We start from the raw sequence: 24,121 nt of genomic DNA, 5'->3' as shown, positions 1-24,121 counted from the left end.
GGGGACTGTGGTATGGGTGCCGCGGGGGGGGGGGGCGGCGGCGCCTTTAAATGGCGCTGGCGGGCGCTGGCGGCTCACTCCGGCGCTGGGCTGGCGGATGTAAGCCGGGGCTTAGGTGTCTGCGCCGATCGCCTGACTCCGCCGCCTGGGCTGCCCGGCCCCGCTCTACCCTGTGCGCCCGGCGGCGGCTCGGCAGCTCCGCGCTGCCCGGGGAGGCTCCGGCCCCGGCCGCGTGCAGCGGGGGCAGGGCGCGCGGGCGGCATGGAGGAGGCGGAGGCGCGGTGCCGGGTGCTCTCCATCCAGAGCCATGTCGTGCGCGGCTACGTGGGCAACAAGGCGGCGAGCTTCCCGCTGCAGGTGAGCCGGGCCGGGCGCCTGGGGGAGGAGGCTGCCCGGGCGCGGTACTTTCCCGCTGCCAGGCGGGCGCCACGCCGGTGCCCGGGCAGGGAAGGCTCCGGAGTGTGTGTGTGTGTGTGTGTGAGTGAGGAGACACGTCCTTGATCGGCGCTGTTCTCGGTTAATACAGGCTGGCTAAGATTCACAAAACAGGTACATGTCAGTACCCAGCTATTCCTTACGCTTGTGCGAAGGGGTTTAAAGCAGGACGCTTCTTTATTTGATAGCTATACAATCATCCGTAGTATACTGAGTGCTATACCAATTTTTCATCTTGTAAATGGGGTTTGGCTTTTAAAAAAAATGCATGGAGTTGAATACTGTGGTAGGTGGGTTTAAAGAGGGACTGGAAATGCTTGTGACTGTTCGTTTTTTAAATGATAATGCCTAGTGCTTTATATTCTCAAAGCCTATTACAAACACTGACTACCCTATTTTAGAAAGCATACTTAATCAGATATCATGTTTCATGCTCTCCTCTCATTACTGCTGGTTCAGGGAGCTATGGTCACCCTATGTAGAGCACTACACAGTCATAAGCATTGTGGGTTTTCTCACCTTGGTCAGTATCCTGTATTGGCCGCTGATGGAGGCCGGAAGCCAGATTTGATTAACCAATAATCTGATGTGCTAAATGGCAAATTCTATGTACTTGTGTAACTATGATCCACAATAAAACAAATGTAAGTCTAATGAAGTCATGAGGACATTGTAACCAGGAGAATGAACATAGTCCAGAGTTTGGCAAGAATAAGATAAGGAATAATCTTTCTTTAATTATAGATATGGGGGGAGGTGGGCCTAAGGTTGTCTGGTGATAACTTTTGCCTTATGGCTTAAGTGCAGGCTTGGGAGTTGAATACCTGGGTTCTAGCCCCACTGTATCAGACTTCCTTTATGTCTTGGACAAGTCACTTAACCTCTGTGTATCCCAGTTTTCTCATCAGTAAAATGGGAATAGAACCCATAATCTCATGACCCGCTTGAGGCAAACTTTAATGCTTGCAAAGTGCTTTTGGATGGAAGGCACTGAAGTATTTTTAATTTTTAAAATACCTACTGAAGTAGCAGTGGATGCTGTTTACAGAAGTCATACAATATAAGTTTTTAAAGTTCCTCAGTGCCATGGCATATGATAAAAGCTAGTGCTGGAAGGAATTATTACACCTGTGGGCTACCCCCCAGAGCCATAAGAATTGTTTATAGCAAACTGCTAATAAATATGCCTATCATTATATTTGAAGGTTGTGCAAACCTGGGCTGATGAAACACGAAGGGAAGGGAGCAAATTGCTCTAGTGACATTTGGGTATCTTATTAGTCATCAGAACTGTGAGAATTATAATAAGAATTATAATAAGAATCCTTTATTTAATAAGGGGACAGTGTCAGGCTTGGGGATTTGTTCTATACCCTTTATGCTCCCTTCAAATGTGCCCCCTTCAAATCCCCCTCCCCCCAATTTTTTCCCCCTCTTGTCTCATATCAGCTGAATCAAGGAGGGTTAAATGTGGCTCCTTACAGCAGAGTTGATAGTTCTGGAGTGTGGTTAAATGAGATGTCTGCAGATTGAGGAAGTTTTTTTTTTTTTAACTTGGTAAAGGACAAAGTACTGGCAGCCCAGTGACAGAAGTCAAACTTGGATGGATTTTTGTATTGGAAGGGTGTTACTGTTAATCTGCTAGGCAGGCCATGTATGGCTATTTTTAGACTACCTCCATTTTTGGCATATAGTGTATAGCTCTTTGTCTTCAGTGAAAATATTACATCTAGTTATATTTTTACATTTTTATTGAAAACTTGTCAGTGGATCCACTGAAAACCTGGTCCAAGTGCTGATAGCAACTTGGATCTACACATAACCGTTCTCACCACAGTTTGTTTTTCAGATCTCCTTTGTTAAACTGTTTTCTTACTCCACTGCCTCTTACATAAGGTACTTGTAATGAGTTTTCCAGCTTATGTACTCTTCTAGCTTCAGAAAAGTATGCACAAAGACTACAAAACAATTGCTGTTAGACTATTCCAGGCTTTCATGTATAAAAGGATCATTACAATTGGAGATGGCTGTCAAGAAGTCTTGAGATTGTGGTCAGAAATGGATCTTATTTCTGCTTAGGTGCTGTAGGATGCTAATAGTAATAAGTTAGTATAACAAAGCTGTTAACTTTTGGCGAAAAGAGAGAAACTGAGAGGTTTGGTACATGGAAACTAAAGAGAGCTCCTGAAAGACCATTAGTCATCACACTTTCAAAAGTTTGAGGGAAGATAATGCTACTTTTGAAAAAAGAAATGCAGAAAGTTGATTTTACCAGCATTTAGGCCTAGCTTTACTAATGATGCCACCATAAAGGAATTTACCATTTTGTAATAATGATGTACAACTTTGAAGTTCTAACTAGCTATAGATTTTTCTATTAAATGCTACCCTACTTTTCTTTCCTCTTCTGAATGAAGGACAATAGCAAAAACAGTCTCTACGTTCTGGTCAGTCAGTCATAAGAGAAAAACAGCGAGATTCAGACAATAGTTTTTGGTGAGCAGTATATAAAATCAAACCACAAAGAAATATACCCAATTCCAATAAGCTCTTTAACACTCAGCAAAATAAACTTGTCCTAGCCAAGGTGAGGAGGAGATGGGAAAAAACACTGAACATTGCCTTTGTGAGACTGCCCAGCAATTCATTTCTCAGACACTGCAAGGACTCTGATCTCTGAACTATAAACCATGGTTGCCAAATGAAAGCACTGGTTTTTTTTTAAATTTTATGATTTGATTTGATTTTGCTCACCCTGCTGCAAGTATGGACAGCTGTCATCTTTACTGCAGATTAGTTTTGATTTTTGAATAGCTTTCATATCCTGTTATCAGAGTTGAAACATCAGTGAGTCAGAATGTTGGAGCACTATTCAGTTCTGATTCAGACTAATGTAGCTTGGAGAGGTTCCGCTGTTCAGGAAGACCACTTACTTCTGCCTTCAAACAGCTACCATGACACACCAGAAGTTACCCCCACAGCTTCTAAACCCCATCAGAGGAGACAGGCATTTTCTGACATCTGTTCCGACAGTGGCGTGCAAAAATTATCCTCTGGTAAGACCACTTTTTTTTTTTTTTTTTTTTTTTGCTTTCCCCAACATGGAGACGTCACATCCTCATGGGATCTGGAGTCATTCAGTTTTCCTATTTTTAAGAACAGCCCTCCAAACATGATGGATTTCAGTGCACCATTTAGGATGCTAGCAAATAGAATATCTATACCTTCTACTCCTCCTTTTACTCTATTCGCAATTGCTCCAAATGGCAAGGAAGTCACAGTTGAATTCACATCAACATTCAAGGTTGAATTAAAACTTGCAGGACATCAGCTAGAGCGGTATAAGAATTTCAGTTTAATTTAATATTTTTATTGACATGACACACTATACCAGTGTTGCCAAAATGTAAAGGCTCCTCTGGTAGTGGTCAGAGGTAAGAACAGTCTGCCAAGACAGGGCTTTCACAGTGTTTGATGTTTTACCATACTTATCAATGGGTATCCATTCTTGATCCGTTTATGTAGGTTGCTACATTGCATCATGTCTCTCTCTCCTGGAGGTGGACACCTTTTGTTTACCAGATCTCATGTTTCTCCCAAATTAACCTTGCTCCACCAGCCTCAAATCTGCTCTTCAGATGGCAGAACAAACTAGAGCAGGCCTTTCTGTCATGCCTCTTTAGTTGAAGGATTCCAAAGAACATGAGTGAAGTGTGTTTATAAAGCGATGCAAAAAATCTCCACCGACTCCAATCTCCCAATTCTCTCTGGTTAAGTGAAACAGCTCAAGGTGAAGATCTGCCCTATTTTTCTTTGAAGTCAGTGAAGCTATGCCAGTTTACACCAGCTGAGGCTCTGGGCTCAGTCATCACCTGACTGAATGAAAAGTAGAGGAATGTGATCACAAATTCTTCCTAGAATGCAAAGCAAGATATTAGCCTGCAAACACTTGCCATGGAGTGTTAAAGGCAGCAAAGTTTTTTCCTCGGAGACCCAACATCCTAGATAAAGTAACTATATGTTGCACCCCTTTTCCCAGCCCTTTCTCTGTCATTTTAGGTGGTCAGAACAAGACAAGCTCTGTGCCTTTCTATACACCTGTATAGCACCTAGCCTATTTTGACTATACTGCAACAGGTCAGAATAAAAGCAAACCCCGCAACTGTTTTGCCCAGCACAAAGATTAGCATTAGCGATTGGTTCAGACCAAAACTTCAGATCTGAACACCCACAAACTCAAGGAAAGTTCATACCTATACTTGAAGACTGTGGCTTGGGCCCATTTCTAAATAACACAGAAATGTCCTTTTTTGAGAGTTCAATAATTTTACCTCTTTCAGACTTCCAGGGGGACTGGAAATATACCCCCACCCTTTTTTTTTTAGTATATGGAAAAGAATCCCTGAAAGAGCTAAGACGATGAGCATCACCTGTCATCTTTATTGCTTGAGCAGACAGCTCATTCCATTCAGCGGAGAAGCCTACGCTGAACAGATCTCAAAAGGTCTTTTGTTCCACAATAGGGAGGTTTGTCTCTAAATTATAACCCACCATGAACAATCTCATTATCTAGATCAAAGTGTTGGTGTTTTTGTCAATGCTTTTAGCTCCCTTGTACAGATAGCTGTTCTAATAGAGTCAAGACGTGAAAACACAGAGGAGATTCCCCCATATTTCAGGAGAGCAAGGATGGGAGGGAATTATCATGTGAACTCAACGTTATCAAAAGTGAAGTAAGGATGGACAATTCAGCTTAAAACCGTGTTTGAAATATTGTCCAACACTAACTTACAGGTGACTAGGTGGCTCTTCGGTAATGAAATATAGAGTCGGTCACACTTCTAGGTTGTAGGTCTGAATGCAGACCAATCTGGCAGGTACCAAATGTACTCTGATGGCTTATGTGAAGATAGCTTGTACTTTTCTAGCCTATTCCTAGAAGGGACTTGTCCACATCTCAAAAGCCATCTTGTTGAAAAGAAAAATCAGAGGTCAAGGACTGTACATAAATAATGAACTGTTCTTTCAGGTGTTCAGATACCAGAGTGATGGGCACAGTATAGGAACCCTAGATATAATTCAAACCCTAGAGACAGTCTCTCTAGGTCAAAGTTAGGATACTTCAGAGCAGATGCAGCAGGGCAACTGCTTTGCTGTGGTTAAAGGACTTTAGTCTCCAGAGCTATCAGTACTACACATTTCAGTAGCACTAGCTTTGTTTTAACTTTTAGAAATGAGGGGATGCTTCAAAGGAAGAGCAGACATACAGTAAAAAGTTAAATTATGGTGGGAAAATAGCTTGTGGAAACTTAGGTTATCAGCTGAATGTAGTATTGCATGAGCCATGACAGCCCACCGTAAAGGGTAAATAACCTTTACTGCATGAAAACATACGTGTACAATGGAGACTCTGCAGGTCAGTGTCCTTCTCATATTACAAATCTGGCAGCATTGGTGTTTTGGGGGGTTTTTTTTTTTACTAGCACATGTTGTGCAGCCGAATTAGCTCTAAGAGCACTTTTAGAAAGCGTTCAAGGCTATCTTGAGAACAGCTTTTTAAAAAGCCAGTTCAGCAAAATTACTCCCCCTCCCCTCCCCGCACACTACCAGCACAACTGTGTCAGCAGAAACTGTTTAAAAAAGTTTAATAAGGAATAATGCAGATGTTGAGAGGGATGACTCCCATGAGATCCTCATTTCTACGTGGGGGGAGAGATCAAGACAGGAGACCTTTCACCTATGGTTTGTTAGCAAATCTGCCATGTCTCAAAGTACATACGTTCAAAGAACAAACAAGTGTAATTTTATCTCTGGATGGGTCTAAAGGTTATTAGCATCTCTTTCCCAGCTGTAATTACTTCAGTAGAGTAGAAGCCAATTGCAGACACAACCTTGCTACACAAAATGTGTGTTTTTTTGTTTTTTTTAAACAGGTCTGATCCTTTAATATTTGTAAACTGTGCTTCCATAGATAGCAAGTGAATCGTGTACAATTAACAGAAGTAGTCTGTTTCAAGAAGCCAACCTTCCTTTTCTCTACCAAATACCTACTGCATCAAAAGGTAAAACATTCAGGACCTGTGAAAAGAACAGATCTTAATTTAAAAGATTTGTGTTTGTTGCAGATCTTGTTTAAGTGAACAGCAAAGTCTTAACAATTATTAGTTTCATTAGGCTCCACCTAAAGCAAGCAAGCTGTAAGTATATAGACCTGTTTTTTGCCCATTTTCTGAACTTTATGGTTTCCTCTTAGGACACAGTCTTTTTTTTTTTTTTAATCTGGATGAGTACAGAGTGATGCACATTCTTCACACACAAATTTAAAATATAGTCACCCTGTGGTTTCTCTTGTCAAAGTCAGATTCAGGACTCACATAATTTGTCAGACCACTCTGTTTATTAGCAAAGCGCCTTGCTAATGCACCCAGATGTGAGCCCTTCTCTGAGGTTCAAGATAACTTATTTATACAGCTAAGCCAAAGCCAATTTAACATAAGAGACAAAAGAAAGCAGAAACTGACAAATATACATACATATCTTATTTGCATACTAATGTTTACCAATCTCCTAGCTCAGTAGGAGCTCTAAGTTAATTAGTTTGAGGACCCATTGTCTCACACGCCTTAATGTTTCTCTTCCTGACAACTATATTTCAACAAACCCTTCAAGTAGCATTTCTTTAATGAATTATAATTTCAATGTAATTCATTCTACTTTCACACTCTCCAGATTAAAAAAAAACCCCTGCAATCATGGGGAGGTGAACAGAAGAGATTAAAAAACCAGAGAAATCAGTGAGTATGCGCTGTTGCTTTTAATGTAACTCTGTTTGGCACATGGTGTTAGATGCCTTTGGCGTGGTTTACAGTGTTGCACTACCAGAACGGTGGTAACAATGGAGGGTGTGCTAGCGTAGACAAGGCAAAGACATTTTTATCACAACGTTGTCTAATCTGCCACAGTGATGAAAACACTACGTTGGTCCGTCTGCATTAGTGCTACCACTAGTGAGGCTGCACTGGTGGTGAAGAAAAACTCCACAACCAAACACTTTGCAAATCCAAGGGATTCCGTTCCTCTATTTGTAAATCCCATTGTGTCTGCAGCACTCCTGTATTGTGCCCTTTCATATTCCAGACATCTAAAGATCTAGCATTATCCTTCATGCTACTTCATCCTTCACTACTTCATGCTTTAAATCTGAGCTTCTGATTTTCCAAAGAACAAAGGAATACTCAACTTAAAAAATCTTCAGACAAAGGTGTGACTTTTATCTGCTAATGCCTAAGATGACTAAAACAGAGATGGGAGGGGAGGGGACTTTTTTCAGTTTAAACTTGTCTCTGCCAGGCGTATAGTGAGTTTCATGGCTTCACCTGTATTGGTGGTAATTTCCCCCTCCCCCCTGTTTGTGTGGGGAAAAGACAGCATGGAGGGTCGGGGCGGGGGGTGTAGTAATTATTTTAAAATGGGAAAATGTGATTATAAACTCAAATGGACAGGAGAGCTCAGGGATAGGTGTGGAGCCTGAGATGATTTTCCTTGATTAGACCTCAAGTTCAGTATCCTTTGGTTGAAGCCATATAACACCTCAGTGAGAGAGGTGTGTATTTCACTCCTTTTATGCTTGAGCGAGCTGTGGGTTGCTTAAAGTCACAAGCAGGTTGTTAGAGCTGGGAATAGAACTTGGAAGTCCTGACTCTTGCTGCTCAGCCAGTCCCTGTAGACTACTCCCTTCATAATTTGGTAGTCAAGTGCACTGAGGTATACAATATGTTAGAATAACCAACTCTCACTTGTGGCCTGTTCCAGCTCCCATTGTAGTCACTGGAAACAGAATCAGACCTTTGGTCGTTCACACAGTAGTTACCAAACACAGCGAGTAGCTGTCTATCTTAAAGTTTTGCATTGGCACCCATCACCTTTAGTATCTGAGCACCTCCCATTGGCAAAGCAAGGTCTCTGCCTACTGGCCTCCATCAAGTATTTGGCTGTTCTTTTTCTGGTTTTAGGAGTCTCCCTCCTTGATGTAGGTTTATACTGTTCTCTTTTTAGAGAGCTGAAATCTCAGAAACTATAATGGGTTAGGGTGTGATCCATTTATCACCCCTCTGCCTGGGAGAAGATTGACTATTCTCAATAGGACAGTCTCTTTCTTAAAGAACAGACCCACCCAGAGCACTCTGACTTGTGCAAAAGAACAGTGCTAAGGACCATACCAATGGTAAGACATATAGACAGCTACATACCCAAACATCTATAAGAGCAATATGCTTTTGAAAAGAACCCAGAGCTGTATAATTTGTATGGATGTTTTTATACATAACTTGATAATTGTTTAATACTTTTTCCTTCCTGTGCTATCTGATACGTAGAAATAGGCCAGAGTCATGATGTTTGGATCTAGAGCTGAACATTCAGATCTGATGCTCTGGTGAAGGCCCATCTCTGCTAATATGTACTTGTAAACTTAGTTGCACAGTGTTGCGCATGACTCTACTTAGCTATAGTCATGGATCAATTTGTGGAATTCCTTGATGAGGGTGGAAGCAGCAAGAAGACCTCAAATCTGTGGACTGAGGCAAACAGCATGTCCTATCTAGCAGCTTATAATGCATATCACAAAATACATAAGCTGAGTCTGCTCCCTGCAGAGTTAACAGCAAAACTCCTATTTGCTATGCCTGGAGCAGAGTCCAATCCCTCACTTGTAGAGGAAGGGAAAATACATTCCCTGGCTGGGAAGCTTACATTTCGAGATGTACCTTTAGAGATGAAGAACAGGGAGGCTTTTGTTTGCTTTGAATAAGAGTGAAGGGGGAAGTAGATGCTGAGATTTCCTTGTCTTCCCATTCCCCTAATAAATCAATGCCTATACAATTCCATCATTTAATACCATGCCAAATGTATGCTCAATCAGAGATTAGTGAAGAAGCTATGCTAAAAACTTCTGTCATTGTTCATTGGATTGATACAGAACTGAACTGTATGACGCAGGGAGAGAAGCTGATTGCTGTGTGCGTCATCCAGACACAGGAGGATGATTTTTGGAAAAAATGTACATGGCACAGGATGAGAGAAGTTAGCGTGCTGAAAGAAATGGCTTTCAGGGAAATCTGATAGAGGCTTGCACTGCGTGTTCTTAGTGTCTTGAATTGAATAATATTAGTCTGTCAGAGGAGAAATATAAAATGGAATGATTTGATCATATTTGTGCTGTGGCTTGAAGGTTGATTTGAAGGAACATCTTTAAAAATGCATTAGCCTTCCCTTGAATTTGGCTGCTTATTAGAGACGTTCACTTATGTGAGCTTTCTCAGAGGAAAGCAGAGAATTAGAAACCGACATGAGAGCAAATTCTCTGTGCTTCAAAGGAAGCTGCTGTAGTCTTTCTTTCCTTTGACAGCCCATTATATTACAGTCAGGTCAGCCAATCCACAGCAAGCTGAAAAAAACTGCAGTTCTCTGTCAGGAGAGAGGCTTTGTTCTTACAACATTAGCCTTCTTGTGCAATGTAAAATAGAGAGAGCTGTTTGTGAAACCTGAAAATGGGTGTGCCTGTACACACTCACAAATATTTTATTTTGTTTTTATACCCGGTGACTACAGTCACGTGATTGGAGCAGAGTGACTTGGACTCTACTCCTGAGACCAGTTCTTGGCTTGGCCACTGATTTATTTGGTACCCTCCAGCTAATTAATCTTTCCCCATGTGTGGGTGGCTTTAGCCACCCTTTCTGTGGAACCATTTGGGGACAGATAGTCTAGTATGCTCCATGCCAGAGCCCTTGTAACTACAGCAATTATCACTGCTTCTTAGGGTATGTCTACACTACGGAATAAGGTCGAATTTATAGAAGTCGGTTTTTTAGAAATCGGTTTTATATATTCGAGTGTGTGTGTCCCCACAGAAGTGCATTAAGTGCATTAACTCGGCGGAGTGCTTCCACAGTACCGAGGCTAGAGTCGACTTCTGGAGCGTTGCACTGTGGGTAGCTATCCCACAGTTCCCGCAGTCTCCGCTGCCCATTGGAATTCTGGGTTGAGATCCCAATGCCTGATGGGGCTGAAACATTGTCGCGGGTGGTTCTGGGTACATATCGTCAGTCCCCCCCTTCCCTCCCTCCCTCCGTGAAAGCAAGGGCAGACAATTGTTTCGCGCCTTTTTTCCTGAGTTACCTGTGCGGACGCCATACCACCGCAAGCATGGAGCCCGCTCAGGTAACCGTCACCGTATGTCTCCTGGGTGCTGGCAGACGCGGCACGGCATTGCTACACAGTAGCAGCAACCCATTGCCTTGTGGCAGCAGACGGTACAATACGACTGGTAGCCGTCCTCGTCATGTCCGAGGTGTTCCTGGTCGCCTGTGTGAGGTCGATCAGGAGCGCCTGGGCAGACATGGGCGCAGGGACTAAATTTTTAGTGACTTGACCAGGTCATTTTTTTTAGTCCGGCAGTCAGTCCTATTGAACCGTCTTATGGTGAGCAGGCAGGCAATATGGATTGCTAGCAGTCCTATTGCACCGTCTTCTGCCGAGCAGCCATGAGATGTGGATGGCATGCAGTCCTTCTGCACCGTCTGCTGCTAGCCAAAGATGTAAAAGATAGATGGAGTGGATCAAAACAAGAAATAAACCAGATTTGTTTTGTACTCATTTGCCTTCTCCCCTGTCTAGGGGAATCATTCCTCTAGGTCACACTGCAGTCACGCACAGAGAAGGTGCAGCGAGGTAGATCTAGCCATGTATCAATCAGAGGCCAGGCTAACCTCCTTGTTCCAATAAGAACAATAACTTAGGTGCACCATTTCTTATTGGAACCCTCCGTGAACTCTACCCTTGTAAGCCGTGTCCTCAGTCGCCCCTCCCTGCGTCAGAGCAACGGCAAACAATCGTGCATCTGAGTTGAGAGTGCTGTCCAGAGCAGCCCAATGGAGCACTCTGATTGGGCTAAAACATTGTCGCGGGTGGTTCTGGGTACATATTGTCCGGCCCCCGTTCCCTCCCTCCCTCCGTGAAGGCAAGGGCAGACAATTGTTTCGCGCCTTTTTTCCTGAGTTACCTGTGCGGACGCCATACCACGGCAAGCATGGAGCCCGCTCAGGTAACCGTCACCGTATGTCTCCTGGGTGCTGGCAGACGCGGTACGGCATTGCTACACAGTAGCAGCAACCCATTGCCTTCTGGCAGCAGACGGTGCAGTATGACTGGTACCCGTCCTCGTCATGTCCGAGGTGCTCCTGGCCACGTCGGCTGGGAGCGCCTGGGCAGACATGGGCGCAGGGACTAAATTTTTGGTGACTTGACCAGGTCATTCTCTTTAGTCCTGCAGTCAGTCGTATTGAACCGTCTAATGGTGAGCAGGCAGGCAATACGGATTGCTAGCAGTCGTATTGTACCATCTTCTGCCGGGCAGGCAAGAGATGACGATGGCTAGCAATCGTACTGTGCCATCTTCTGCCAGGCAGGCAAGAGATGAGGATGGCTAGCAGTCGTACTGTGCCATCTTCTGCCGAGCAGCCATGAGATGTGGATGGCTTGCAGTCCTTCTGCACCGTCTGCTGCCAGCCAAAGATGTAAAAGATAGATGGAGTGGATCAAAACAAGAAATAGACCAGATTTGTTTTGTACTCATTTGCTTCCTGCCCTGTCTAGGGGACTCATTCCTCTAGGTCACACTGCAGTCACTCACAGAGAAGGTGCTGCGAGGTAGATCTAGCCATGTATCAATCAGAGGCCAGGCTAACCTCCTTGTTCCAATAAGAACAATAACTTAGGTGCACCATTTCTTATTGGAACCCTCCGTGAAGTCCTGCCTGAACTACTCCTTGATGTAAAGCCACCCCCTTTGTGGATTTTAGCCTCCTGAAGCCAACCCTGTAAGCCGTGTCGTCAGTCGCCCCTCCCTCCGTCAGAGCAACGGCAGACAATCATTCCGCGCCTTTTTTCTGTGCGGACGCCATACCAAGGCAAGCATGGAGTCCGCTCAGCTCACTTTGGCAATTAGGAGCACATTAAACACCACACGCATTATCCAGCAGTATATGCAGCACCAGAACCTGGCAAAGCGCTACCGGGCGAGGAGGCGACGTCAGCGCGGTCACGTGAGTGATCAGGACATGGACACAGATTTCTCTGAAAGCATGGGCCCTGCCAATGCATGCATAATGGTGCTAATGGGGCAGGTTCATGCTGTGGAACGCCGATTCTGGGCTCGGGAAACAAGCACAGACTGGTGGGACCGCATAGTGTTGCAGGTCTGGGACGATTCCCAGTGGCTGCGAAACTTTCGCATGCGTAAGGGCACTTTCATGGAACTTTGTGACTTGCTTTCCCCTGCCCTGAAGCGCATGAATACCAAGATGAGAGCAGCCCTCACAGTTGAGAAACGAGTGGCGATAGCCCTGTGGAAGCTTGCAACGCCAGACAGCTACCGGTCAGTTGGGAATCAATTTGGAGTGGGCAAATCTACTGTGGGGGCTGCTGTGATGCAAGTAGCCCACGCAATCAAAGATCTGCTGATATCAAGGGTAGTGACCTTGGGAAATGTGCAGGTCATAGTGGATGGCTTTGCTGCAATGGGATTCCCTAACTGTGGTGGGGCCATAGACGGAACCCATATCCCTATCTTGGCACCGGAGCACCAAGCCGGCGAGTACATAAACCGCAAGGGGTACTTTTCAATAGTGCTGCAAGCTCTGGTGGATCACAAGGGACGTTTCACCAACATCAACGTGGGATGGCCGGGAAAGGTACATGACGCTCGCATCTTCAGGAACTCTGGTCTGTTTCAAAAGCTGCAGGAAGGGACTTTATTCCCAGACCAGAAAATAACTGTTGGTGATGTTGAAATGCCTATATGTATCTTTGGGGACCCAGCCTACCCCTTAATGCCATGGCTCATGAAGCCGTACACAGGCAGCCTGGACAGCAGTCAGGAGCTGTTCAACTACAGGCTGAGCAAGTGCAGAATGGTGGTAGAATGTGCATTTGGACGTTTAAAGGCGCGTTGGCGCAGTTTACTGACTCGGTTAGACCTCAGCGAAACCAATATTCCCACTGTTATTACTGCTTGCTGTGTGCTCCACAATATCTGTGAGAGTAAGGGGGAGACGTTTATGGCGGGGTGGGAGGTTGAGGCAAATCGCCTGGCTGCTGGTTATGCGCAGCCAGACACCAGGGCCGTTAGAAGAGCACAGGAGGGTGCGGTACGCATCAGAGAGGCTTTGAAAACCAGTTTCATGACTGGCCAGGCTACGGTGTGAAAGTTCTGTTTGTTTCTCCTTGATGAAACCCCCCGCCCCTTGGTTCACTCTACTTCCTTGTAAGCTAACCACCCTCCCCTCCTCCCTTTGATCACCTCTTGCAGAGGCAATAAAGTCATTGTTGCTTCACATTCATGCATTCTTTATTCATTCATCACACAAATAGGGGGATGACTACCAAGGTAGCCCAGGAGGGGTGGTGGAGGAGGGAAGGAAAATGCCACACAGCACTTTAAAAGTTTACAACTTTAAAATTTATTGAATGACAGTCTTCTTTTTTTGGGGCAATCCTCTGTGGTGGAGTGGCTGGTTGGCCGGTGGCCCCCCCACCGCGTTCTTGGGCGTCTGGGTGTGGAGGCTATGGAACTTGGGGAGGAGGGCGGATGGTTACACAGGAGCTGTAGTGGCAGTCTGTGCTCCAGCTGCCTTTGCTGCAGCTCAACCATACACTGGAGCATACTGGTTTGGTCCTCCAGCAGCCTCAGCATTGAATCCTGCCTCCTCTCATCACGCTGTCGCCACATTCGAGCTTCAGCCCTCTCTTCAGCCCGCCACTTACTCTCTTCAGCCCGCCACCTCTCCTCCTGGTCATTTTGTGCTTTCCTGCAGTCTGACATTATTTGCCTCCACGCATTCGTCTGTGCTCTGTCAGTGTGGGAGGACAGCATGAGCTCGGAGAACATTTCATCTCGAGTGCGTTTTTTTTTCTTTCTAATCTTCACTAGCCTCTGGGAAGGAGAAGATCCTGTGATCATTGAAACACATGCAGCTGGTGGAGAAAAGAAAAGGGACAGCGGTATTTAAAAAGACACATTTTATAAAACACTGGCTACACTCTTTCAGGGTAAACCTTGCTGTTAACATTACATACATAGCACATGTGCTTTCGTTACAAGGTCGCATTTTGCCTCCCCCCACCGCGTGGCTACCCCCTCAACCCTCCCCCCTCCCTGTGGCTAACAGCGGGGAACATTTCTGTTCAGCCGCAGGCAAACAGCCCAGCAGGAATGGGCTCCTCTGAGTGTCCCCTGAAGAAAAGCACCCTATTTCAACCAGGTGACCATGGATTATATCTCACTCTCCTGAGGATAACACATGAACGGATGTTGCTTGAACACCAGCAAACATACACTGCAATGCTTTGTTGTACAATGATTCCCGAGTACGTGTTACTGGCCTGGAGTGGTATAGTGTCCTACCATGAAGGACGCAATAAGTCTGCCCTCCCCAGAAACCTTTTGCAAAGGCTTTGGGAGTATATCCAGGAGAGCCGCGAATGCCAGGGCAGAGTAATCCTTTCACATGCTTGCTTTTAAACCATGTATAGTATTTTAAAAGGTACACTCACCAGAGGTCCCTTCTCCGCCTGCTGGGTCCAGGAGGCAGCCTTGGGTGGGTTCAGGGGGTACTGGCTCCAGGTCCAGGGTGAGAAACAGTTCCTGGCTGTCGGGAAAACCAGTTTCTCCGCTTGCTTGCTGTGAGCTATCTACAACCTCCTCCTCATCATCATCTTCTTCGTCCCCAAAACCTGCTTCCGTATTGCCTCCATCTCCATTGAAGGAGTCAAACAACACGGCTGGGGTAGTGGTGGCTGAACCCCCTAAAATGGCATGCAGCTCATCATAGAAGCGGCATGTTTGGGGCTCTGACCCGGAGCGGCTGTTCGCCTCTCTGGTTTTCTGATAGGCTTGCCTCAGCTCCTTCAGTTTCACGCGGCACTGCTTCGGGTCCCTGTTATGGCCTCTGTCCTTCATGCCCTGGGAGATCTTGACAAAGGTTTTGGCATTTCGAAAACTGGAACGGAGTTCTGATAGCACGGATTCCTCTCCCCATACAGCGATCAGATCCCGTACCTCCCGTTCGGTCCATGCTGGAGCTCTTTTGCGATTCTGAGACTCCATCATGGTCAGCTCTGCTGATGAGCTCTGCATGGTCACCTGCAGCTTGCCACGCTGGCCAAACAGGAAATGAGATTCAAAAGTTCGCGGTTCTTTTCCTGTCTACCTGGCCAGTGCATCTGAGTTGAGAGTGCTGTCCAGAGCGGTCAAAATGGAGCACTCTGGGATAGCTCCCGGAGGCCAATACCGTCGAATTGTGTCCACAGTACCCCAAATTCGACCCGGCAAGGCCGATTTAAGCGCTAATCCGCTTGTCAGGGGTGGAGTAAGGAAATCGATTTTAAGAGCCCTTTAAGTCGAAATAAAGGGCTTCATCGTGTGGACGGGTGCAGGTTTACATCGATTTAATGCTGCTAAATTCGACCTAAAGTCCTAGTGTAGACCAGGGCTTAGTCTCCCTTAAGATGCCATACTACTTTGTGACCGCTAGCAATTGCTCCGGAACAGTGCAGATAGCTCATATAGATTGTTTTAATCAAAATAACTTTGCTTGGCAGTGTTCCAGAGAGAGCAAATATGTGTGGGGTTTTTTTTGTTTTTAACTAATGCTACAGATTTTGTTAAATGGGTGCAAAAGTCTGTGTGGATTTTCTTATTTCAGTTTAAACCAGGCTTATTTCAGGAAGTCAATTAGAAATTGGTATAAGCTAAACTGAAATAAGCTGCTCTTAAATTGTAAGTTTTAAGTTAAAATGGTACAGTATTCTCCTGTCAAACATTCTCAGGTAGGCTTAGGTAAGAGTTCAGATAGCATTAAAATTGGGCAGGCTGATCTTGTGACACTGGCAAGCTGCTTAATCTGTTTGCCTGCTCTAGTTTAACCATAGATTTTATAGAACATGGGTTATGTACTAAATGGCACAGAGTAGTGTGAAGTTTATGTAATACTGTACTTATAAAGCACTCTGCTACAGCTTGCCAGAAAATGGAAATCCCTTCCTGTGAAATTTTTTTTACTGTTAAACAATTTTGTCCCGAATTGGGACAAGTCCAAACTATGAAACTTTCCTGGGAAGGGATTCCTGAGAAAACTAAAATGAATTTTTTAAATTTTTTTTATTTTTTGGTCTTGCTGGCTGCTTACCTGGAAGGCGGTCAATTTCACTTTGTCATTGACAAGAGCCTTCCAGCTGGGCTTCTAGGAAGGCTGTGAGCCCAACTCTCAGCCTCCCTGCAAACCCTGCTGCTGTAGAGAAGAGAGCTGGGGTGCTCAGTCTTTCCCTCTGTCCCTGCAATGGCTGCTGGGGAAGTATCATTTCAGTGGTTCCTGATGGAATATTAAAAATTTTAGACAAATTCTGCAAAAAGGGAATTTTTCGTTGAAAAACCATTCCAGTAAAAAATTCTGATGAGTCTACTTTGCACTTCTATATTACCTTAGTCCAGGGATCACAAAGTACTGTTATGTAATGAATCTCTCTGATCTTCTTTAAATACTTTGCTCCTCAGTTTCCTACTTATTTACAAACTCTTAAAGGAATGGAAATCAGTTTTAAAAGACTGTAGCTGAGGCTTGTGTGAAGTGTGCTATACTTGTCTGCTCACAGCCTATAGTCTGCAGTAACACATTTCTAACTGTAGCGATGCCACATTTGGCATTACAGCTTTTAAAAAGAAAAAACCCCAAGAAGTTGACTTTGTTTGGTGTGAGCACATGCCAACTCTCTTAGGGTTTCAAAATGTGTTCAAATCATGGCTTTAAGCAATGTTGTAGCAGGAATGCACTCGCTGACTCTGTTCAACTATTTTTACAATGCTTCTCCATACTTACAAAGTTCAAAGTTATGGAATAATGCACATAGATAAACTTGTCATAGGAATGTTGCTGGCAAATGTACACCATCTATATTGTACTTATTGGTATAAAATATTATCCTTTTCTGCACACTATTAACTAAAATTAGCCATTAACTAGGGTTGGGCATTTGGGCTTCCAGTCAAATATTGAACAGTTGACCATTGTTGACATTTTAAAGCACTAATTTATTAGAATAGTAAAGGTAACAAAGAATAAAACTACCAGCCAGCTGACATTACTTGGCCAGTCAATTGACTGGCTTCCCGAGCCTAGATTTCTCTAACACCAGAACAAGTGAACTGCCCAAGGACTTTAAGCGCTACTGTTCTAATTCTCCATTGCGCTACATACGTTCACTATTCTGCTTCTCTTCAAGGCCAATAGATCATGACACTAGCGCCACAGCAAGCGCAAACAACTACATTTCAGATCGCTGGCAAAGTCGGCAAAATAGGCTCTGCTCCCACAGATTAATGGCTTTCTACAGATTTTTGGCACCCCCTGAGTGACCTAGTTATGCCAACATAATTTTCTAGTGTCAACCAGGTCTTAGTAGTCATAGCAGCAGCCTGTAAGAACAGTGTGTGACCAGGGCCGCTGGAACAGTTTTCATAGTGGGGTTGTTGCGAGCCATTGAACCAAACTGTAAACCCTGTATATAATAACCACTTCAAGTTAGAGGGTGCAGCAGCACCCCTTCTTCCACCACCTGTGTGTATGACCCTAGAAAAAGCTAGGGAGTGTGTTTGTTTGGGTTTGGTGTTGGCTAAAGAAGCTAGGGGCAGCAAGCAAAAAAACCTGTCCTTTTTGTTTTGGTTCCTCCTGCATTCAGAGAAGCAGGACTTTGTATGTTCCTTGTAATCACAGAGACTTTCTCAGGGGGCGGGGGGGGGGGACGGGACGGGACGGGACATGTGGGGTCATGTGCCCTCCTAGTTTTATGAGAGTGCTGAGCTGCCATTGCAGAACTTGCTCTGCTTGGCCTGTCAACAAGGGAGGGGTACTCTGTCTTTTTCCTGCTGAGCTCCTCCTAGATCACTTCCAGATTGCTCAGCCCCTCTCCCCAGGAGCCAGGCCCGGGTGGGGAGCTGAGGGGGTGATGCTTCTGACGCTGGCTGACTCCGCTCAGGGTCGCAGTCTGCAAGGGAGCCTGGCTGGGGGAGACGGTGGTGGCCTGCTCCCTCCACTCCCTGTCTAGGCCTGGCTGCCAGGGCAGAGGCCGAGCAAGCTGGAAATGTGCTGGGGGGAGGTGCAGCAGGAGAAGGACAGAGCGCCGCACCTCACCCCCTTGCAGGGAGAGTGCAGTGGTCCCGGGCCAGACACAGAGTGGGATGTTGCTGGGGAAGGTGCTGAAAGCAAGGTCCCCCTGCTCAGCCGGATGTAGGGGAACTGCCCGCACCCCTCACCCGCTGAGGTGTCCATGAGGGCACGGGAGCTCTGGGGAGACACTTGTGCTGTGAGACTCGCCAGGCTGGAGCCGGCCCCGGCCCGGTCCAGAGGCACATGCTTCCTGCTCCTATGGCCTCAGCCCCCCAGGTGCCAGCAGGATTGACTGTCCTGGCCCAGGGAGGTGGGGCTGGAAATTTCCTCCCAGAGGCGACACATGGGGCAGTCATGTGGCTTCCCCCTTTGCATTGTGCCCCCCGATTATTGGCAGGCATGGGTTGTCTGCTTGTAAACAATCAAGAGTACATCAAAGAAAATACCAGACTCCATTGTCAATTTCTGCCCCCAACTGGAACATCCTCAGGACTCTGAACTTTAACTAGCTGCTCAGGTCAAAAAAGGGGCAAATGGACACAGAAGTCCCAGCTGGCTGCCTCAGATGTGGCAAACTTTACAGTGCCTTTATCTGACCAATACAGCAACACACAAACTTTCAATGGCAAGGAGAGATGCATGAAATCTTTAGACTGTTTTCTTGAAGAAAACATTCCCATCCTAATGTAAAAACCATCCTAGATTATATTGATGTTAACAGACAATCCACATACACGAGTCTAAGTAAGCAGTTATTTTTCAGCAGTGAAACATTGGAGGATGTAATGGCTAGGTGAGAAACTCACGACAAAGACACAAATAGTAAAATAACTGGGATTGCACAGATGCCACTGAACTGAATTTGCTCCAGTATATCCAAGATCTTATGATGCAGAAATAAGCCCCCTTCCCATCACCTCCAAACACCTGATCAAACTCTGCCTCATCAAAAGCCAGCACAAATGGGTATACAAGATTGGCTTATGGACTTGTCACAGCTGTCCCAGTAAACACCATGAAAGCAATTATGTTGGATTCAAAACAAACATCCATCAAAAAGGCGAACGTCCATATCTGCTGAACATGGGCAGAGGAGGAAGGGAAGGGATTTTATATGAGCAATTTCCTGAGTCATGTCTTTATTGCCTTAAATATGATCATGCCTTTTGGTGTTTGCATACAAGTTTATATCTTGCACCCATCTTTTGCTTTGTTTGATCCTGCAGCAGCAATAATAATAATCTTGGATTTAGAACACTAGCCTGTTGCCACAAATTAGGCACCATGGCTTTCTTGCAGGATCACATGGGAATAGAATATAAATACGGACTTCTTCCTTTACAGGTTAACAGTCTTCGAATTAAAAAAGTGAAAGATAAAAGAAATTGCATCTAAATGTGTAAATTTCTTGTGGTAGGTCAAATCCCTAAGTCAGATCTCTCAGTGGTGGATGTCATGTTTTCCTGTGACCGTGGAGCCAAAATTCTGTCCTCAGTTACACCCTTGTTTGAGTCAGAGGCTTCACAGATTTAACTGAGGACAGAGCTTGGCCTTCTGGGTCTTCTATATAAATAGCAATTGTATATTAACCCCAAGATACTAAAATTCAGTTTAGAAAGGCAAGAGCTCATTACGTCACTCAACATAACTTACTGTAAATGTAGTGTTAATTTTACTATTGACCTTTATCACTTGATGTAGGAACAAATCTAACTAGGGACAGCTGACATACAGCAACATCCAAGAGCTAAATGTTGCGTACTAAACGTGCATTTTTTTTAAAGTTATGTCTTGAAAGAGATTCTTAAGTTAGGCATGCCCCTTTCAAAAATTAACAGGAGACCTACATTTCAGAGGGTCTGTTCTTCACTCAGTACACATCCCTCTCCTTTCTTTAACTTGAATGGAAATTTTTATGATCAGCGAGAAATTAGATCCCAGCCCTCTCCAAGATTAACACAACTGTGTCACTTTGAGGTCCTTACTCAAGAAGAACTTCCATTGATATCAGTGGAAATTTTGCCTCAGTGAGAACTGACAGATTAGGCCCCTCCCTACTCCTTAGCTTTCCAGCTCTTAGGACAAACTCTTAATAGGTCTTGCATTTTGCTTTTCTGGGACTAGATCTTTCCAAGTGAGAGGCAGCACCCTATTGAGTGACATTTTAAAAGGTCAAGCTACGTTTAAGTAAGAAAAGTGTCTCCTGACAGTAGGGTGACCAGATAACATGGTAAGTATGTTAAGATAAGTATGAAAAATCGGGAGAGAGTGTGGGGGTTAATAATCACCTATATAAGAAAAATCCCCAAATAGCGGGACTGTCCCTATAAAATCAGGACATCTGGTCACCCTACCTGACAATGGTTCGGGGGCTGTATGAAGTGAGTTTATGGTCTTGGGGACAAATTTTTAAAGGCATCTAGGTGTGTAAAGATGCATATGGGAGCCCAGTGGGATTTTCACAGCTATCCAAGCAGGCTATTTGCCTAACAGCCATTGGTTTCCGTGGTAGTTAGGCACTCAGACCATTTGGCCTTCAGTCCATTTATTGCTGGACAGGGGCCCTCATGAAGGGGATGAGGGGGATAGGGGACACCACAAACTGACACCTGGTGGAGAGGCCAAGGAGACTGAGCTATCCTTTTACTAACAGAGGAGATCCTTCCAGGTCAAGTTGAGACACACTGATAGGCAAAGGGGTTTGCCCTGAATACAGCAAGAGCAACAACAATCTCATAAACAGAAAGCTTCATTCCCCAAGGATATCAAATCCAGCACAAGCACCATATTCACAATAAGGCATGAACGCACAAACCCTAGAAATGTAGTCTCCTGGAGCAGACAGGATCTTGAATGTAGAGTATAGTGGAACCTCTAACAATAACCGTGTTTGACAAAATTGAAATCTGTAGAGTGGCTGTGGATTGGTGAAAGGGTAATTTGGTTCAGTAAGGTAAAAGAACCACCCATCATATCACTACTTATACAGTAGTAAATTACTTTAGAAGATCAGATGGGGCAACGAGCAAAGCATTGCATAATTGCCAGCATGGGTCAATAAAGTGAGTTGAAGCTGTTCCCAACTAGCCCAGTCTCTGTCTTGTTCTGGATTTTTAATGCAGCACCCCAAGTGGATAATGATAATGCAGTAGACCTAATATAGTTTAGTAAAGCATTTGACAATGTACTGCACTGCACAGAAAACTATTCACTGTATCTCCAATATCTTAATGAAACTTGGCAATAGAAAACTAAGAGTTATCAGTAATGTATCAAACTGGAAGGATGTCAAGTGGACCGGTTCAGGGGAGGGAATAGCACTATTCAACATACTGTATTTATGACCTTGAGGAAAAAGTTATTTCACCAGTGACAGATACACAACTCTGAAGTATAGTAAATACAGATGCTTATACCTAGGCTTGGAAAGATTCAATTTTTAGCAGTAAATGTTTGGTAAACGTTGACTTCACTGTGTGTGTCTACAGACACACACACACACTGATGAGAAAATATTTCCATTGATGAGGATATTTACAGATTAGCAAAAGAAGAACAAAAGTGCTGCTTGAGACCATTAGAGTTTAATTTAAGGATATGTACATTGTGTATATTGATGACAGTTTTGTTGTAATAGTTATAAAAAATTTTAATTTCAACATCTGTTTCATAGTCTGACCCCATCCCTAATTTCCCACAACTGTGAAAATTTTATTGATACAAGTAAAAAAGCTTAAATATTATCCATTACAATTATATTAAACATTTGAATTCTGCCAAGCCTAGTTATACAATAGATATAAAAGGCAGTATCTAGATCAGGGGTGGGCAAACTTTTTGATCCGAGGGCCACATCTGGGTATGGAAATTGTATGGCGGGCCATGAATGCTCATGAAATTGGGGTTGGGGTATAATAGAGGGTGAGGGCTCTGGCTGGGGGTGCAGGCTCTGGGGTGGGGCTGGGGATGAGAGGTTTGACATGTAGGAGGGTGCTCTGGGCTGGGATTGAGGTGTTCGGAGGGTGGGAGGGGGGATCAGGGCCAGGGCAGGGGGTTGGGGCATGGGAGGAGCTTACCTCAAGAAGCTCCTGGAAGCAGCGGCATGTCCTGCCTCTGGCTCCTATGCAGAGGCACAGCCAGGCGGGTCTCCACGCTGCCCCATCCTCTGGTGCTGCCCCTGCAGCTCCCATTGGCCGCAGTTTCCCACCAATGGGAGCTGCAGAGCTGGTGCTTGGGGTATGGGCACCGCACGGAGCCCCCTGGCTGCGCCTAAACCTAGGACCTGGAGTGGGGACATGCCACTGCTTCCGGGAGCCACGCAGAGCCACAGTGCACACATGAGGAGTGGCCCCTGATTAAAGGAGGGGCCGGATTAAATCAGCTGGCGGGCTGGATGTGGCCTGCTGGCCGTAGTTTGCCCACCCCTGATGTAGATAGTATGAGACGCTTGTTAAAAGAGGAGCTTTAATATAAGAACAAAATAGCACACCTTGGGAAGAACAGTTCTCCACACAGATCAAGACCATGCAAAGGAATTAGTTTAGTGGGCCAAACATTCTTCCAAGAGATTTCCTAGGGTCATGGCTGGATGGTACAAAAAGAACCACTCCCTGCCACCCCATCTTAGACTTCTTGCACTTTCAAATCAATATCTGCCTATCCATTATTAAGTGCTCTTTTCCACACTTCAGCTAGTTTTATTTCCAGAGTAGCACAGAAACAGAGTGTGAAAGACATAGAAGCTGTCTTTAGAATGGATTTATCCATTTGATTGTTACTGTGTTTTTATTATACAATTAAACAGGGTTAAAATCTAGCAAGGAGCTAACTGCCCACAAGCAGGAAAGTGGACAGTCAGTTCAGATGTCCTTTGACAATGCAGCTGTCATTCCCTTTGAAGTTACTTCTGATCATGCTAAGCTCTGTACTCTGGCTTGGTGCAGACAAGGGGTCAAATGTGCAGCTAGCCATAAACAGTAATGCAGGGGCTATGGTTATGCTTAAAACACTACAGTGGCATGGCTGTACCACTGCAGCTGTGCCAGTGTAGTGCTTCAGTGTAGACCCTCACTACATCAACAGGAGGGGTTCTCTTGTTACTGTAGTTAATCAACTTCCCTGAGAGGCAGTAGCTAGGTTGATGGAAGAATTCTTCTGTCATTGACCTAGCGCTGTCTACACTGGGGTTAGGTCAGCCCAGCTACATCTCAGGGGTGTGGAGTTTTCACACCCTTGAAAGACATAGCTATGGAGCTGTATGTTTTTCAGTGTAGACCAGCCCTCTGTCCTTCCAGCCAGTTAACATAGCCCATCTCTTCATTGATCCTTCTGCTTCTGTGGTACTTTTTATGAGGGCCAGGTCAGGAAGCTACAGTAATGTTTTTGTAGTAATCTTCCCCCACACTTTCCTCTGAAGCATCATGTATTGAGCTAGCTGGAGAACAGGAAGCCTGGCTAAAAGGATG

The 24,121-nt window shown here is 44.9% G+C and overlaps 2 protein-coding genes across 2 annotated transcripts in view; one reads left to right on the top strand and one right to left on the bottom strand.

Moving 5' to 3' along the window:
- Nucleotides 1–216: 216 nt before the first annotated feature.
- The window catches only part of PDXK (pyridoxal kinase), an 81,035-nt gene continuing 57,130 nt past the window's right edge, over nucleotides 217–24,121 (top strand). Inside the window, exon 1 of the mRNA XM_074969388.1 lies at nucleotides 217–357. Within this exon, the coding sequence (XP_074825489.1) occupies nucleotides 262–357 (96 nt within the window). The 5' untranslated portion in view covers nucleotides 217–261. The remainder of the gene's footprint in view (nucleotides 358–24,121) is intronic.
- On the bottom strand, nucleotides 7,598–15,631 carry LOC141988467 (uncharacterized). The gene is made up of 3 exons (XM_074954268.1): nucleotides 15,049–15,631; nucleotides 14,031–14,469; nucleotides 7,598–7,643 (listed from the first exon to the last, which is right to left on the bottom strand). The coding sequence occupies exons 1-3, from the start codon at nucleotides 15,629–15,631 to the stop codon at nucleotides 7,598–7,600; spliced, it is 1,068 nt and encodes a 355-aa protein (XP_074810369.1).

This window comes from Natator depressus, chromosome 1 (genome assembly GCF_965152275.1).
Source record: "Natator depressus isolate rNatDep1 chromosome 1, rNatDep2.hap1, whole genome shotgun sequence".
Taxonomy (NCBI): domain Eukaryota; kingdom Metazoa; phylum Chordata; order Testudines; family Cheloniidae; genus Natator; species Natator depressus.
This window is presented reverse-complemented; position numbering and strand designations above follow the sequence as displayed.

Excerpts from the sequence above, each read along its gene's own strand:
- LOC141988467 (XM_074954268.1), bottom strand. The coding sequence starts at position 15,631 with ATGCAGAGCTCATCAGCAGAGCTGACCATGATGGAGTCTCAGAATCGC. Across the intron at positions 14,470-15,048 it reads AGGCGGAGAAGGGACCTCTG|CTGCATGTGTTTCAATGATC; the intron begins GTGAGTGTACCT and ends TTTCTCCACCAG. Across the intron at positions 7,644-14,030 it reads CCCAGACGCCCAAGAACGCG|AAGCTCAGATTTAAAGCATG; the intron begins GTGGGGGGGCCA and ends TTGGAAAATCAG.